This window comes from Cyprinus carpio, unplaced genomic scaffold (assembly GCF_018340385.1).
Source record: "Cyprinus carpio isolate SPL01 unplaced genomic scaffold, ASM1834038v1 S000006701, whole genome shotgun sequence".
Taxonomy (NCBI): Eukaryota; Metazoa; Chordata; class Actinopteri; order Cypriniformes; family Cyprinidae; genus Cyprinus; species Cyprinus carpio.
Genome location: NW_024879310.1, coordinates 187854 through 202972, shown reverse-complemented (window position 1 = coordinate 202972; position 15119 = coordinate 187854). Strand labels below are relative to the sequence as shown.

Below are 15119 nucleotides of genomic sequence, written 5' to 3'. Positions count from 1 at the left end.
AAGCGTGATTCATGAGTAGAACGATCATTCGAACTTTTTTCCATCCAGCAACAAGCACTACTGCGTATTAATAGCAGTTTAGAATGCATCAATTCTACAACCAGGATTGACTATTATGTTCATTAGTAAATGCTGATCTGCCAAAAAAAATTTTTGCAGTACCTACTCTACTCTGAAAATGTAGTGAGAGTTTACCACATACACCATGTGAATCAATTCTTTAGGATCTGACTTGATTTCAATTTAACAACGATTCGAGAACCCGACTTTCTGAGTTTTCTAACGCGTTACTATAGTGGACGCCTGTGATGGAACCTACTAAGACAGATGAATTGCATTCACTATAAAGTCAAGAGTCAAACTACACAAATATAATGAAGCGAGATGTTTTGTAGGTGGTTTATTATGGACCCGCTATTGTGAATTGGTCAGGTCAGACGGAGGGCGGTAAACACGCTAGGCCAACCCTAGCTAACAACCCAAACTCGAGGCTGGTTTGTAGTGATGTTTTCTCCCTGTTTAAGCAGGCTTGTAAACCCAATTCTCTTACACAATCTATGTTTTTGGGTATACCAACCTCCCCCTGATGCAACACTCGACCAAGCCGCTGGCACGCTCTACCATTCTCTTGAAATTCACCACTCCACCCCACCCTCCCCAGTGTTTACCCTAAGCTAAGCGCAGATGCTTCTCATTCCCGCCCCATGCTGGACATCTTCCCCCTGTGCTTCAAGCCTATTTCTACACTTATTCCGTTAAGTCTTAAAAAGTAACAGTGTCGCTATTTCCATTGAGTCTACTGAACCTTCCCAGCCGTGTCCTGCCGTCGATTCGCAGGGCAACATCGGGCATGAATGTGGTTTATAGCACACGTCATACGAGGCTTTATAGATGTGCTCATGCGTGGGGCTTGTTTGCATGTTAGGATAATTTGCCAAGCCAGATGTGAAATCACATACCTACATGCTCTTCTTAATAGCCTTGTATCATGAATTATGCATATACCAACAGTACCATCAAGTTGCAAAGTTTTTGTTTTTAGTTATGAGCAGAGGCACCATGCCAGCTTCTTTTGAACAGGCCTGTTATTTTTTGCTTGCTTTTTGTGATGCCAGTAACACTGAATTCATTACTTTGGATTTCGTTTCACAATTTGTGCATGTATTTGCTACCAGTTTAATTAAATAAGTGTGTGTGACTGTGTACTACATTGTATTTTTGTGGAGATATTCACACTTTACATTTCCTTGTTAGACAACTTGCCTTAACATAGCAAGTAACAATGTAAGTGGATTTCTGTTTACTGCACAGCTGTTTCCCTGAGCAAGGTAGCAAAAAGATGAGGAATAAAAACAAGACAAAATCTAGAATTAATTAAAGCCATGTATCCTGACAAAAATACATGTTTGCGAAAGCATAATATAATGAAAAATGATTTCTCGATTATAGTAGATGATTTTATAGAAGATGAAACCGACTATTCATGGCTTCGTCCATATATTCTGACAAGAATATTTTTTTAAGGCACAAATATAATGAAATGTTATAGTAGATATTTATAGAAGATGAAATTGGATTTGTTGGACAAACTTTGCTGGCTTGTTTGATTCAGATTGGATCAATCTGGATTTTTAATGTTTATCTAGTCATGACCCTCAGTAGATGACTAACTTTTAATTATTAATCCAGCATATTCACTTTAAATATATTTTGTTGAATTCCCTTGCACTTAATGTCGGAGTAACAACTAATAATTATATTTTAGTGGTGTTTATAATATAACTATAATATCGTATAATGACATATATATAATATATATAATAAATATAATATAAAAAAAAAAATATAAATATAATTATAATATAATATGTTTAAATAAAACATGTTGTTTGACCAGCGTGCTTAAAGAAAAAAAACATTGCTAACTTGGTAAATTAATTATGTAACTTGTATGCACTTTATTTATTTAACATTAAGTAACTGTTTAAAAGGAAAAAATATACTGTAAGTGTTGGGTTCCTGCAATTAATGTGGATAACCTTTGTGTATATATTTTATTGCTTGCTTGTATATATTATTGATTGATGGAAACAATGTTAAACAATATAATATGATATAATATTAACAATATTGGTAAATGCATATCAGTATAATATATACATTAAAATAAACATAATCTTGTATATGTGTAGCATTTATGATGTTTATTTCTTGATGGTGCCCCCTTTTATGTATGAGGTAGTGAACAGCCATGTAACGTGAAACGAAAAATATGGAGTTGGTAAAACGCTAGTAATAGAGATTTAAAGATCCAAATACACCTGTAGCTAAGAGTCATTATATCATCACCCATGTCAACAGTACCTAAAAGTAGCTTTTCAGCCAGTTATAAATGCGCATCACACACGAAATGCCAAAATAAAGGTCAGGAAATGGAAGAGGTAGCAGCTGAAGAGTGCAAAGTTCCCCATTGACTTTTAAACGCTACATTTAACCTTTCAAGCACCCCTCTTGGTCTATCGTTCTTTAGTCCAAGGCCAAGATAGCTCTGCAGGACCACGAGTGGTCCAAAAAGTCTACTGATTTTGCATTCAAAGAGGCCATTTCGTGTTCATTGTGAGTAAAGACACACATCGAACAGTCTCTGCCCCCAGGCTCAAAGCCCCTGTTTTTTGGGGGGTTTTTTCCTGCGTAAAGGATGCGCTCTATATTATGAAGGGTTTTAGGGAAGGGAACGCACGTGAATGCAGCTTTGTCTCCTCTCTGATCAAGAGTTTTCTGCTATTTGGTTGGTGGTGCAAAGGAAATTATCATTTGAAGTTGACTCATGTTTCCTTTGGTATTACCAACCAAGCCAGTTTGTCATGCAGCAATTCCACTCAGAAAAGCTGAATGGCTGTGCGTTTGTATGAAAAGGCCTCTCACCGACACACTGTAAGACGTCTGCTAACGTGATCTTGCTTGGTATATTTATCAGTCCAGCTCACACTAATTTCCAGGGGAAAAATGTCACACAGCCCGCATATGGCCTTTTGTGCAATGTTAGCGGACTTGCTTTTAAGAACATTTTTGCAGCGCTTTGCATTCCCTGACTTCCCTTTTAATGTGATTAGCGGCACATAGAGATGTCGAAGATAAGCAAATGTCCCTTTGGTCACCACCTGGTGGCCTTGCTAGATCGTTTAGAGAACTCTATCAGGAACAAACATGCTTCAAAGGCTCCACATGCTCCGGGTCCAATCTTTGGTGTTGGAAGGTCTCCTTTGTACCCCGGGACTGGGGTCTTTCTCGTCCCGAATCCGAATGAGTTCATGTTCACTCTCACTTATGTTTTTTTTTTCTTTTTTAAATCTTCTCACCGTGCAGAAATCGTCGTTTTTCGTGCCTCAGTAAACTGCCATGTGATTGTACGTTCGTAGCCACATTGTTTTTCGCCTAGGTGCCTTGGTGAGCTGTGATTTTTTCAAAAAGAATTTCCAGTTTTCATTTTCAGCTGGGGCTTTCTCGTCATAGCACTGAACCGCAAACTCCAGGGAATGACCTTTGCGTAACCTAATCGAGATTTCAAAATCAATAAAGTGTGCCGGCGAACAGATTTCGGGCTCCTGTTACTGAAGATTTCCCTGATTACTTTTTGAAGTGCCTTTTAGCGGAAATGGCAGAAATAGACATAAGGCTAGAAGAATGCACCTAGATCGGCCGGTCTGATATCCCATACTTCTCATGTTTTGGCCCCTCACAACCACTTGCCGTTTCCACTTTGGTCCTCAGCTGCTGTCAGAATGACAGTGGCCTGCAGTTATTATCACTTCAGCACAGATGCAGAGTGAGACTCATAAACACATGAGCTCTCAGCCCTGCAGCAGTGCATAAAGTCTTCCCCCGTTCAATCACCCCCTGTAAAGTCAAGGCAAAAGGCTCTTTATTTCTCCAGAAAAACCCACTGATCCCCCACCTGCGTGAACATGAGCCTGGTTTGTTAAAGACTACTGTGTGCCAGTTTAACGCAGTCACGTTTGGAACCCGTGTGTCCCAAGTTCCAGAATGACACATTATGAAAATGCCAGTTTGGGTTTTGGGAGGTCACAATCTTAAAGGAACAGTTCACCTCAAAAATGGAAAATTTGCTTGAAAATGTACTCACCCTCAGGCCATCCAAGATGTAAATGAGTTTGTTTGTGTTCTCAGGAACGGATTTAGAGAAATTGGCCATTACAGTCACTTGCTCACCAATGGATTCCTCTGTTAGTGAATGGGTGCCAATCAGAATGAGAGCAGTCTATAATCTTGTATCTAAAGAGAGAAATAAACTCATCTGCATCTGGATTGCCTTAGGTGAATAACATTTTAAGCAAATTGTCATTTCTGGGTGCATGTATTCCTTTAAGGCACAACAGGCCCGCGTGAAATTGGGTAAACTAAACTAATACATATCAATATACTTCCAGGTTGATTGATTGCATTGAAAAATAATAAATAAATACAAAAAATATGTTACAAAAATCTGAAAGTTTTATTTTTTTCCTGAAATATTTTATCTTATATGCGCAATGAGGCCCATTCTATACTTAATATGCACTAATTTTGTGTAAATTGCCAGAACAGAAATCTGAATATCGAATAAAGCCCAGGTTCAAAAGTGGTTGTTTCATTGTTTGTTGACATACTAGAGTTAAAGGTGTGTTACAGAGTGGTTTTGTGTATTCTTGTTCACAATGTTTTTAGGAATAAAGATGATGTATAAAAAAAAAAAGAGAGGAAAATTATATATAACACAAACCCCTCACTCAAAAATCTTCAGATTATAGATGGGAATAAACTTGTTTACCAGTGTCGGTGTATATAAGTGCTACTGAAGTAAAGATGTTCTGGACTCCGTGCATCGAGAGACAGAAAAAAAAAATCATTTTGAGAAAATGGCCTTTTAAAGATATGTACCATAACTGAATTTACAGATGCAACAATACAGTAAAACAAAACACTAAGGGTGTATTTTTATGTTGCATGTGTCTTCTCACTAGTCTGAATGGAACGTATTATGACAAGCCAAATAGCCCCCAAAATCTCATAATTGCACCAATGGCCTGAAAAAAATAACAATTTGTTTTTTGCCGGTGGTGTCTTGCCTTACATTCGAACATAAGCTTTCCATAACACATGGACGTTATTAGTCACTGAAAAATTGCATTCACCCTCAAATTTCCTTTCCGCAGGCTAAGATATACATGCCCCTGGATAACTAAATTATATCTGCTGGTGTCAAACAGGAGGCAGGAGGGGAGAGGATGGGCAGAAGCAGGAAAGAGTTTCGGAGAGTGCAGGAGGGGGCGGACACTACGGAGGGAATGGAATGTGACAGTGCTCTTCTTCTTTCGCCTGTGTGTTTCATTCCTAGTCTCATGCTAATTAGCACTGGGATAGAGTGGGGAACAGAGGCCATGCCAGAGCCGTGAGAGGTGCCTCTGGTGAACCCATGATGCAATTGCAGGGCTTTACCTGTGCGATATCAATGCGGAAAGAAACCTCTGTGGCTCATATCAAAAGCAGCATCTTAGTAGACTTGTGTCAGCCTGGCTGGGCTGGATCTTTTGGTTCGCTGCAGGCAGAAACAGGTAGTTATCAAAAGATCTTGTTTTCACACCATTGGACGGCATTTGACATGTATTCCCATCATTTAATGTTTTAGGTAGGCTAATTAGATATAGCCATACATGTTCTTATTAAATTCAAAGAAATGCTGGTTTGTGGATCAGATGCGGTTTGATGGAAATACTGTAGGTCTGCACCCTCAAGCTTTAGCCTTGTGTTGATTCTGAAAATGGAAAAGGGCCAGCTTCTGTTGCTCTTAGGCCTGATGAAGGCATATTGATACAAAACTGAATGAGTAATATTGAGAGGAATATAGTCTGGGGGTCTGTTTGGAGGCACTTTCAGGCCTCCTTGCTCTCAGGTCTACATTCTTTCTTGTGGTTTGGTTGCTAGGCACTTCATCTGGGAACTTAATGTGTAATTAGAATGTGTGCAGTGTTTATTTTCTATCTGGTTCTCTTACACACAAAAAAGCATGTCTTCAACTATGTGAGCCACTGCACCAAAAGCTAAGATAAAGTTATTTTGCTACATAAATGGAGAAATGCACCAGTAAATTGTCTAATAAATGAAAAATAAAATGCTAAAAAGCTGAAATCATTCACTATAAATGACTCAAGTGAATTTAGGAATCACAACCATTATAATGTACAGTATCAAAATATAGATATACATTTTGAGATTTTGCTAAAGATTACATTTAGAAACTCTAATAACAGTTTTTAAATGTGTAAAATCGCTAATATTGGCTGGGAACAATATGGTGTGGAAATTGCAGTAATTTGCAAGGGACAACTTCTCACTTTGAGCACACAAAATGCGTGTCTCGTTTATTTTTCAAAAACCAAACAGAAAACTCCAACCATGGCGCTGACCGGTGTTTTACGTCATCACGCATTCCGAACATTTAAAGGGACCACGATCCCTGAACAGTTTATGCATGCAGAACACAGTGTACAGAACTACACTTAACAATGGTGAATTATGTCTGTCACATTCACTACACACGTCCCCCCAGAATTCACCATATCAGAAAAACCCAACTGTCAACGGGGGGGGGGTGGGCGTATCAACCAGCCACAGCGACTGCGCTGTACCGGAGGTCGAGGAGACCCCACTGCAGCTGGTGTACCGTCATTACCCGGGGAGGGCATGGGGTGTGGGAGGCTTGGGTTGGGTAGGAGCACTGGGTGGGGGCAGAGCAGTAGGCCGTCCGCGTCGTGGGGGCTGGGCCAAGTCAACGGGCCTGGCCACGTCCAAATGAGGCCTGTTTAAGGCGGTCAATGGAGAGCGCTCGCTCCGGTTTGCCACCCCTGTCCACCACAAAGTGTTTGTCCCCTGTCTCCAGAACCCGGAACGGGCCCTCGTAGGGCTGGTGTAGCGTCCTCTGTGAGCATCGTGGCGAATGAAAACATAGTCGGGCTGTTTGAAGTCCAGCGGGGATGTGCGACTGAGGGAGGCCATGACAGGAAGTAGGGACAGGTGCAAAAAACCTCGCATTATCCAGTAGAGTAGACCGCTGGAGAGTGGGCAGACCAGGGAACCGTGGTGCTAGGGACAAAATCCCCTGGTACTCGCAGCGGCTGTCCGTAAACAAGCTCCACGGATGAGGACTGAAGGTCTTCCTTTGGTGCAGTCCTGATACCCAGCATCACCCACGGGAGCTTGTCGATCCAGTTGCTGTCTTTGAGGCTGGCACGCAGGGCAGCCTTCATCGATCTATGAAAACGCTCACAGAGTCCGTTAGCCTGCGGGTGATATGCAGATCAAGTCGTGCGGTGGAGTCTCACTCCGAGGCTCTGTGCGACAGCGTTCCAAAGCTCGGACGTGAACTGTGCACCTCGGTCAGAGGAAATGTCCGAAGGGGTGCTGAAACGGGCAATCCAGGTGCCAAGAAATGCCCGTGTCATCTCGACAGATGCCACCGATGTCAGTGGCACAGCCTCAGGCCAACGGGTGGTCCTGTCAACCATGGTTAACAGATATATGAAACCTTGAGAGAAGAGCAGAGGACCAACCAGGTCCACGTTTACGTGGTCAAAACGCCTCTCAGGAACCGGGATGTTTCTAACGGGGCTTTTAGTGTGGCAGTGTACTTTGGCCCGTTGGCACTCAACACAGGTGTTAGCCCAGTCCCTAACGTCCTTCTTGAGGCCGTGCCACACAAACTTTGCTGAAACAAGCCTCTGTGAAGCTTTCGCACCTGGGTGGGAGAGACCATGGATGGCATCAAAACCTGCCCGCCTCCACCCCGAGGGAACGATAGGCCCGAGACTACCTGTGGAGATGTCACAAAGGAGCGTTGTGCCGGCATTGCCAAAAACCACGTCCTTGATCTGCAGCCCTGTAGTCGAGGTTTTCAGATGTTGCACGTCTGGGTCTGTGGTCTGAATTGCGGCCATGCGGTTGTAATCCAAACCAAGATGGACTGCCCGTGCCAAAGCCCGTGATAGGCAATCCGCCACGTGGTTGCTCTTACCGGCAATGTGCTGCAAGTCCGTGGTGAACTCTGAAATGTAAGACAGATGCCGTTGCTGGCGGGCGGACCACGGCTCAGCCACCTTGGCCATGGCAAAAGTCAGCGGCTTGTGGTCCACAAAAGCAGTGAAGTGTCGGCCTTCCAGCAGGGAACGAAAGTGTCTAATGGCGAGATAGATACCCAGCAGCTCCCGGTCGAAAGTGCTGTACTTCCGCTCACAAAGGCGCAGCTGACGGCTAAAGAAAGCCAGCGGCTGCCAGGCCCCACCTACCCACTGCTCATAAACCGCACCGACAGCATAATAAGAGGCATCCGAGGTGATGGCAATGGGGGCTGTAGGAGAAGGATGCGCCAGCATGGTGGCGTTCGCTAATGCTGCTTTAGTGGCATTAAAAGCCTTGACTCTGCTCTCAGATCCAGTCCACAGCGTGTTTGGGTTTACCTTTTAAGATGCCTCGTGCAAGGGCCCCATGAGCTGAGCGGCTCGAGGGATGAAGCGGTGATAAAAAATTCACCATGCCGAGGAACTCCTGCAGGATTTGACAGTGAGTGGGCGTGGGAACTGGATGACTGCCTCCACCTTTGATGGGAGAGGAACTGCCCCGTCCTTAGTGACTCTGTGTCCTAGGAAGTCGATGGTGGAGAGACCGAACTGGCACTTGGCAGGGTTGACAATTAGACCATGGTGGCTAAGCCGCTCAAAAAGGGTTCGGAGGTGCGCCAGGTGCTGAGACTTGGACGTGCTCGCTACCAGGATGTCATCCAAGTACACAAAAAGGAAAGGCAGGTCCCACAAAACAGAGTCCATGAGGCGCTGGAAAGATTGGGCGGCGGCGTTTTTAAGGCCGAACGGGCATGCGCAGGAACTCAAACAGACCAAACGGCGTGATCACTGCTGTTTTGGGAATGTCCAGTGGGTGTACCGGCACCTGATGATATCCCCGGACGAGGTCCACCTTGGAAAAAATCACCTTGCCAGCCAGGTGTGCTGAAAAATCCTGTATGTTCGGGACTGGGTATCGGTCAGGTGCCGTTGCCTCATTAAGCCGCCGGTAGTCGCCACACGCGGGCGCCAGCCGCCGCCAGGTTTGGGGACGATGTGGAGGGGTGATGCCCACAGGCTGTCGGATTGGCTATGCCCAGGCGTTCCATGTTTGCAAACTCAGCCTTTGCAACGGCAAGCTTGGTCGGGTCGAGGCGCCGAGCGCGGGCGTAGACGGGTGGGACCAGTAGTGGCGAGATGGTGCTCCCACACCGTGCTTCACAGTAGATGAAGAGAAAGTGGGCTGAGTGAGGGCTGGGAAACTGGCCAATAGACGTTAGAAATCATCGGAAGCTGAGAGCATGCTAGACAGTCGTATGGAGTCCGCTTCGCTGAGCGTGCATGTATAAGAACAAAACGTGACAGCATCAATCAGACGGCGGTTCTTTACATCCACCAACAGTCCATGTGCACACAAAAAATCAGCGCCAAGGAGGGGAACGGAAACCTTTGCAGTAAAAAAGTCCCAACCGAAATGCTGTCCTCCGAAACACAATTCAACATACCTTGTGCCATATGTGCGGATGCGGCTACCGTTGGCAGCTTCCATAGGGGGGCCGTGTCTGTCGGTTACCATGTCCAAACGGGATGGCAGGCAGGACGCTCCTTTGTGCCCCCGTGTCGCACAGAAAACGGCGTCCGGAGATGCTATCGCGGATGAAAAAGCAGCCTGCCTACGCGGCCGACACTCATGGCTACTACTGAGCGCCGGCCCTGGCATTTCCCGAAACACTGAAACTGCATGGTGGACGGCATTTGTTAGCCTTGGTTCCAAACTTTTCATGATAGAAACACAATCCTGAAGGCTGTTGGGTGCCAGCAGACTGCTGCCGACGAGAAGTGGTCGCAGCAATGAGTGTGGGTGTCGTCCTGCATCACCGAAGAGATGTGCGCGGGAAAAAGGCGCGGCCGCAAAATGTCCCCTGACTTGCCAGGAAAAATTTATCAGCCTCTTCAGCTAGTCTACGACAGTCAGTGATTGTGGTTGTTGGCTAATGCAGCTCTCACTTGGGAAAGGCAGCTGACGCAAGAAAAGCTGGATGAAAAGAAAATCAGGTCTGTGTTCGCCCAAAAGATCCAGCATACGGTCCATGAGCTCGGACGGTTTGCTGTCACCCAGTCCTTGAAGTGAGAAAAGCCTGCTGGCTCTCTCAGCGTCTGACAGTTCAAAACGTTTTCAACAGGTGGGCTTTAAGTGCCGTATACTTCTCATTTTCAGGAGGATTCGTAAGAAGGCTCACCACTCTGGATGCTGTTTGAATTTCCCGAGAGCAGACACAACGTAGTAATATTTTGTTGTATCCGCGGTGATCTCACGCAATGCAAACTGCGCTTCAGTCTGGGCGAACCATGCCGATGCTGACGATTCCCAGAATTCGGGGAGTTTTGAGGGGTGACAGTGTTCGCGGTCATGATCGCGTCGTGTCTCTGGATACGTCCAGCAGACTAATGTCGGGGTCACCAGTGTGGAAATTGCAGTAATTTGCAAGGGACAACTTCTCACTTTGAGCACACAAATGCGTGTCTCGTTTATTTTTCAAAAGACCAAACAGAAAACTCCAACCATGGCGCTGACCGGGTGTTTTACGTCATCACGCATTCCGAACATTTAAAGGGACCACGATCCCTGAACAGTTATGCAGAACACAGTGTACAGAACTACACTTAACAATGGTGAATTATGTCTGTCACATTCACTACAATGGTACCAATATTTTGTATATCTTTATATATGCTACCATTCAAAAGTTTGGCAGTAAGATGAATTAATTAATTAATTAATTAATCAATCAGTCAATCCTGGGTTGGGGGGGGGGGTCAGGTTACTGATTTGGTGGGCACCTAATCAGCATTTTACAGTGATTTCTGAAGGATCATGTAACACTAAAGACTGGAGTAATGACCACTGAAATATAAATTACATTTTAGAATATATTTAAATAGAAAGATTTCACAGTATTACAGTTTTCACTGTATTTTTGATCAAATAAATGCAGCCTTGGTGAGCAAAAAAGCCAGTCCCTATAAATGCACATTGGGTGTTTTACCATAGTGATTGGTAGAACTGTAACTTGCATTCTCATTTTTCAACACATCTTTAAAGTGTAAGTATGCTATCTTTTTTTTCATTCAAACCAGCTCAGGCTGGCAACTTTATCTCCCCAGTGTCACTGTTGGCTCAGACAGCTGATGTTTCAGGATCAAACCAAACAACACAGTTGACACACACTTGAGTATGTGCTAGTCTGTGTCATGCTATTTACACTTTTACAGGAAATGTCACAAACAAGAGTATGTGAAAACCATCTGCCAGATTCACTGAGAGGTGTTTTTAGTCGTGTTGATTTGAATTTGGATGACTGTAAATATATATGGGAGATGGCATTAATGAATTTATTTAAAGCAGAATAAAAAGATTCGGCAGGGAATCTCACACTGAATCCCCAACCAACAACAGCTCAAGGTGCCTTAACATCTTTGTGTTTGTTTTCCTCTTTGACGCAGATTCAAGAGCAGATGGAGCGCCACAGAAAATTGATCACGCCGTCATCGGCGGTATTGTCGCAGTGGTTGTGTTCGCCATGCTTTGTCTCCTGATTGTTCTCGGACGATATTTTGCAAGACACAAAGGTAAATCAAAAAACATGATTCTGACTTTGGGTTGATTTTTTATTTATTTTTTAATCTCTGGAAATGAAAATTGTTCCTGTTTTGGTACCTACTTTACTCACGAAGCCAAAGGAGCAGACGACGCCGCAGACGCCGACACTGCCATCATCAACGCAGAGGGTGGACACAACAATTCGGATGACAAGAAGGAGTACTACATTTAACTGACTAGACCTGTTTGCTTCCTGTGCTGAACAGCAAACTGTGGACTGCTGGGTTGGGAGGTAGGAGTTGTGGGATTCAATCAGGCTGGATTCACACCTGTGCAGCTGAAGAGACGGTGAGGAGAAGGTGCTGCCATCGAGACGGACGGGGTGTGGGATGGCAGAGCACTAGGAGAGCTCAATTTTAGACCGCTTCACCATCCAACACCTCCTGCTGGGGCCGGTTTTGTTCAGTTTAAACATTTGCTAAGACTTTTGTGCCTTGTTCTGTTCTTACTGAAGTTCCCACTTTCATCAGGACACTGTCTCTCGAACAGTTCAAACCCGCGGTTATTTTATTTTCGTTTCATTTTGGTTTTAATTGCCAGCACATCTTAACGCTCTCTCTCTCATGCCGTTCTCTCTGCAGGTCTGAAAGAAAGCCACACACAAAGTTTCGATGTAAGATTCTGTCAGAATAATCGCTTGGGTTGTTTTCATGGATTGATTCCAAGTAATTTATTTGGCAAATTGCCTGTTGCTCTCCTTAGTCCCTCAGAGAATGACTTAAAGAAGATAGAAACCACTTTTGTTGTGACCAGCAACATTCAACAGCAGTATTGTGTTGCTGCATTATTTATTAGGTATACTGTATGTGATTATAATCGGCTTGTGTTGATATTAGGGCTGTCAATTGAACACATTACTTCAATGCGATTAAATATTTAAAAAATAACATGAAGTCAATAATACCCCTGATCCATATGTAAATTTTGTCAATTACATTACACATTTTTGTCCAATCTGTTTACTTACTCACATTATTATTATTAGGCATAATCTTTTTTAAAATTATCAAAGCTGCCGCACTGTTTATAAATATCTGAAAATGTGGTGCAATCAACATAAAAAATAAAAAAAAATATATAGTTTAAGTAATGTAACTCCCCAAAGATGTAGAGATATTTATGAATTAATAATTACATTTACTGTTTTACTTTTGTCAATATTTGTTTTTCAAAGTATAACTACTCATATACGTGGCATGGTGCCTTAAAACATGGTGCTCGTGGCGTGAGGTGCCAAAAATATTTTGCATTTCAACGAAACATCACAGACATCACATTTGGACTGTAGGGTGATTGACTTATATTCAGTGATATGGAAATTTAACAAACAGTATATTGTCCTCCTATGCCTAATTTGAATTAATTCAATTAATTCATCAGCATATGTTGCAGTTGGTTTGTTTAAAACTTTTAAACGATTGACAGTCCTAATTGTTCCTTAGATATACTGTATGTGATTACAATCGGCTTGTGTTGATATTCATTCCGGCTTGTATCGTATTATCCATTTACCAGCTTCACTCACAGACTAATTTATTCTAATTATGCCCAAGCATTAAAAATGAATGCCAAAGCAAAGAAGAGCAGATCGGCTCCTGGCTCAGCTGTACAGGAAGGCCGTCGCAAAGATGTCCTCTCCTACGAAACACAACATATCTATCAGAGTGTAAAAAAGCTTTCATTTTCTAGCTTGTTCTCATTCAGTAGGCTCAGTATGAGGTTGAGGTCAGTGAGTTTCTCAGAATATTGTTAGTGCTTCTGTGCGCTTCTCATAGTAACATAAAAAAAAAACATTTTGTACTAAATGAAATAGATGGAGCCTGTATGTTGTAAGCCATACTCACAGTTGTGCCCTCCAAAACGTTTCGGTTTGCAGATCTTATTCTAGATTCCTTCAGTCCAGCTCATGTGTAGATGCCAGATTGAATGTAATAACTCTACAATAATGCAAAAGTTTATAAAAGTGAGTCCTGAATGTTCTGTTGATCTCATCAAACTTGCTTTATGTTCAGGTGATGTATGCGAGGGACTATTTTTACAGGGACAAATATTATGTTTCCTCTCTCTTAAATGTATTATAAATGTATAGAGTGTGAAATTATTACATTATTGTAGAGTTAGTATATAGTTGGTGAAATATTACACTCATATCAGGCATTGTTTCATATCTTTGGCCTTCGTCCTAGACAGCTTGACAGATGCGTATTGTTTGTGATTAACTTCATGGGGGCATTTTGGAGTTATGGTGAGAGTATGGTTAACGTTGTAAAATCCTTGTGACAAAATTGTTTGGTCATAGCGTTTACATGAATTTGTGTATTATCAAGTGTTCTTTTTTTGTTTGTTTTTTCTTAGTGTTATTCCTGATATTATCTGACAGGTGAGCATTATCTTGATTTGAAAACGCTATTAAATAATGGTATATTTGTGCGGGGCTCTTGTAGCTAATGCCATTCTTTATACATGGTTATACGGAAAGAAACTTTCCTTTTGATTGTCACTGTATGTTGTACAGAATTTTGTGCTTTTTATACAGCAGCAGATTTATTTAAACATATCATGTTCTGAACGCCTACAACACTAAACTGATTGAGAATGAAGTAAATGAAAGTTAAATTATACCACCTTAAAAAAACTTTGGCCCAAAGTTCATATACTACTTTTCAAAAGTTGGGAGTCAAAAAGATTGCTATTTCTTTATTTTTCTTTTTTTAAATAGTACTATTATTACACAAAGATGCATTAAACTGGGATCAAAAGTGACAGTAAAGACATTTATAATGTTAGAAAACAATTATATTTCAAATAAATGCTGTTCTTTCCAACAGTCTGTTGAAAAATTTATAATATTGAAATTGATTTTTTTTTTTTTTGATAAGAAGAAATGTTTCCTAAACATCAAATCAGCATATTAGAATGATTTCTGAAGGAAAGTGACACTGAAGACTGCTGAAAATTCAGTCTTGCCATCACAGGAATAAATGCAGCTTTGGTTAACATAAGAAACTTATTCAAAAACCAAAAAATCTTAACAACCCTAAACTTTTGAACTGTATATTTTTAAAAAAGATCTATATGTGCTCCCAATTGACATTCCAAGCATGAGAATAAAAAGAAATGTCATTTATAAATGTATACTATATGATTCCACTCAGTTATTATACTGTAATTATAATGGCATGAAGCTATTTCCAACTATCACGTTAAATAAGGAGTGAGGGCTACAAAGTGTCATAACACGGTGAGAGTTTCCACCAACCTACATCCTGATCACTCCTTTCCTTTCTAATGTTTGCTTTAATATAAAGTGAAATGGTAAGAGATCTAAAACTGCCCAAACCTGAAGA

At 42.2% G+C, this 15119-nt stretch overlaps 1 protein-coding gene across 1 annotated transcript in view; it reads left to right on the top strand.

The window, feature by feature from the left end:
• The window catches only part of LOC109073458 (cell adhesion molecule 1-like), a 171891-nt gene extending 157689 nt beyond the window's left edge, over positions 1 to 14202 (top strand). The window contains exons 10-11 of the mRNA XM_042755448.1: positions 11616 to 11741; positions 11826 to 14202. Of these exons, the coding sequence (XP_042611382.1) occupies positions 11616 to 11741; positions 11826 to 11944 (245 nt within the window). The 3' untranslated portion in view covers positions 11945 to 14202. The remainder of the gene's footprint in view (positions 1 to 11615; positions 11742 to 11825) is intronic.
• Positions 14203 to 15119: the final 917 nt, after the last annotated feature.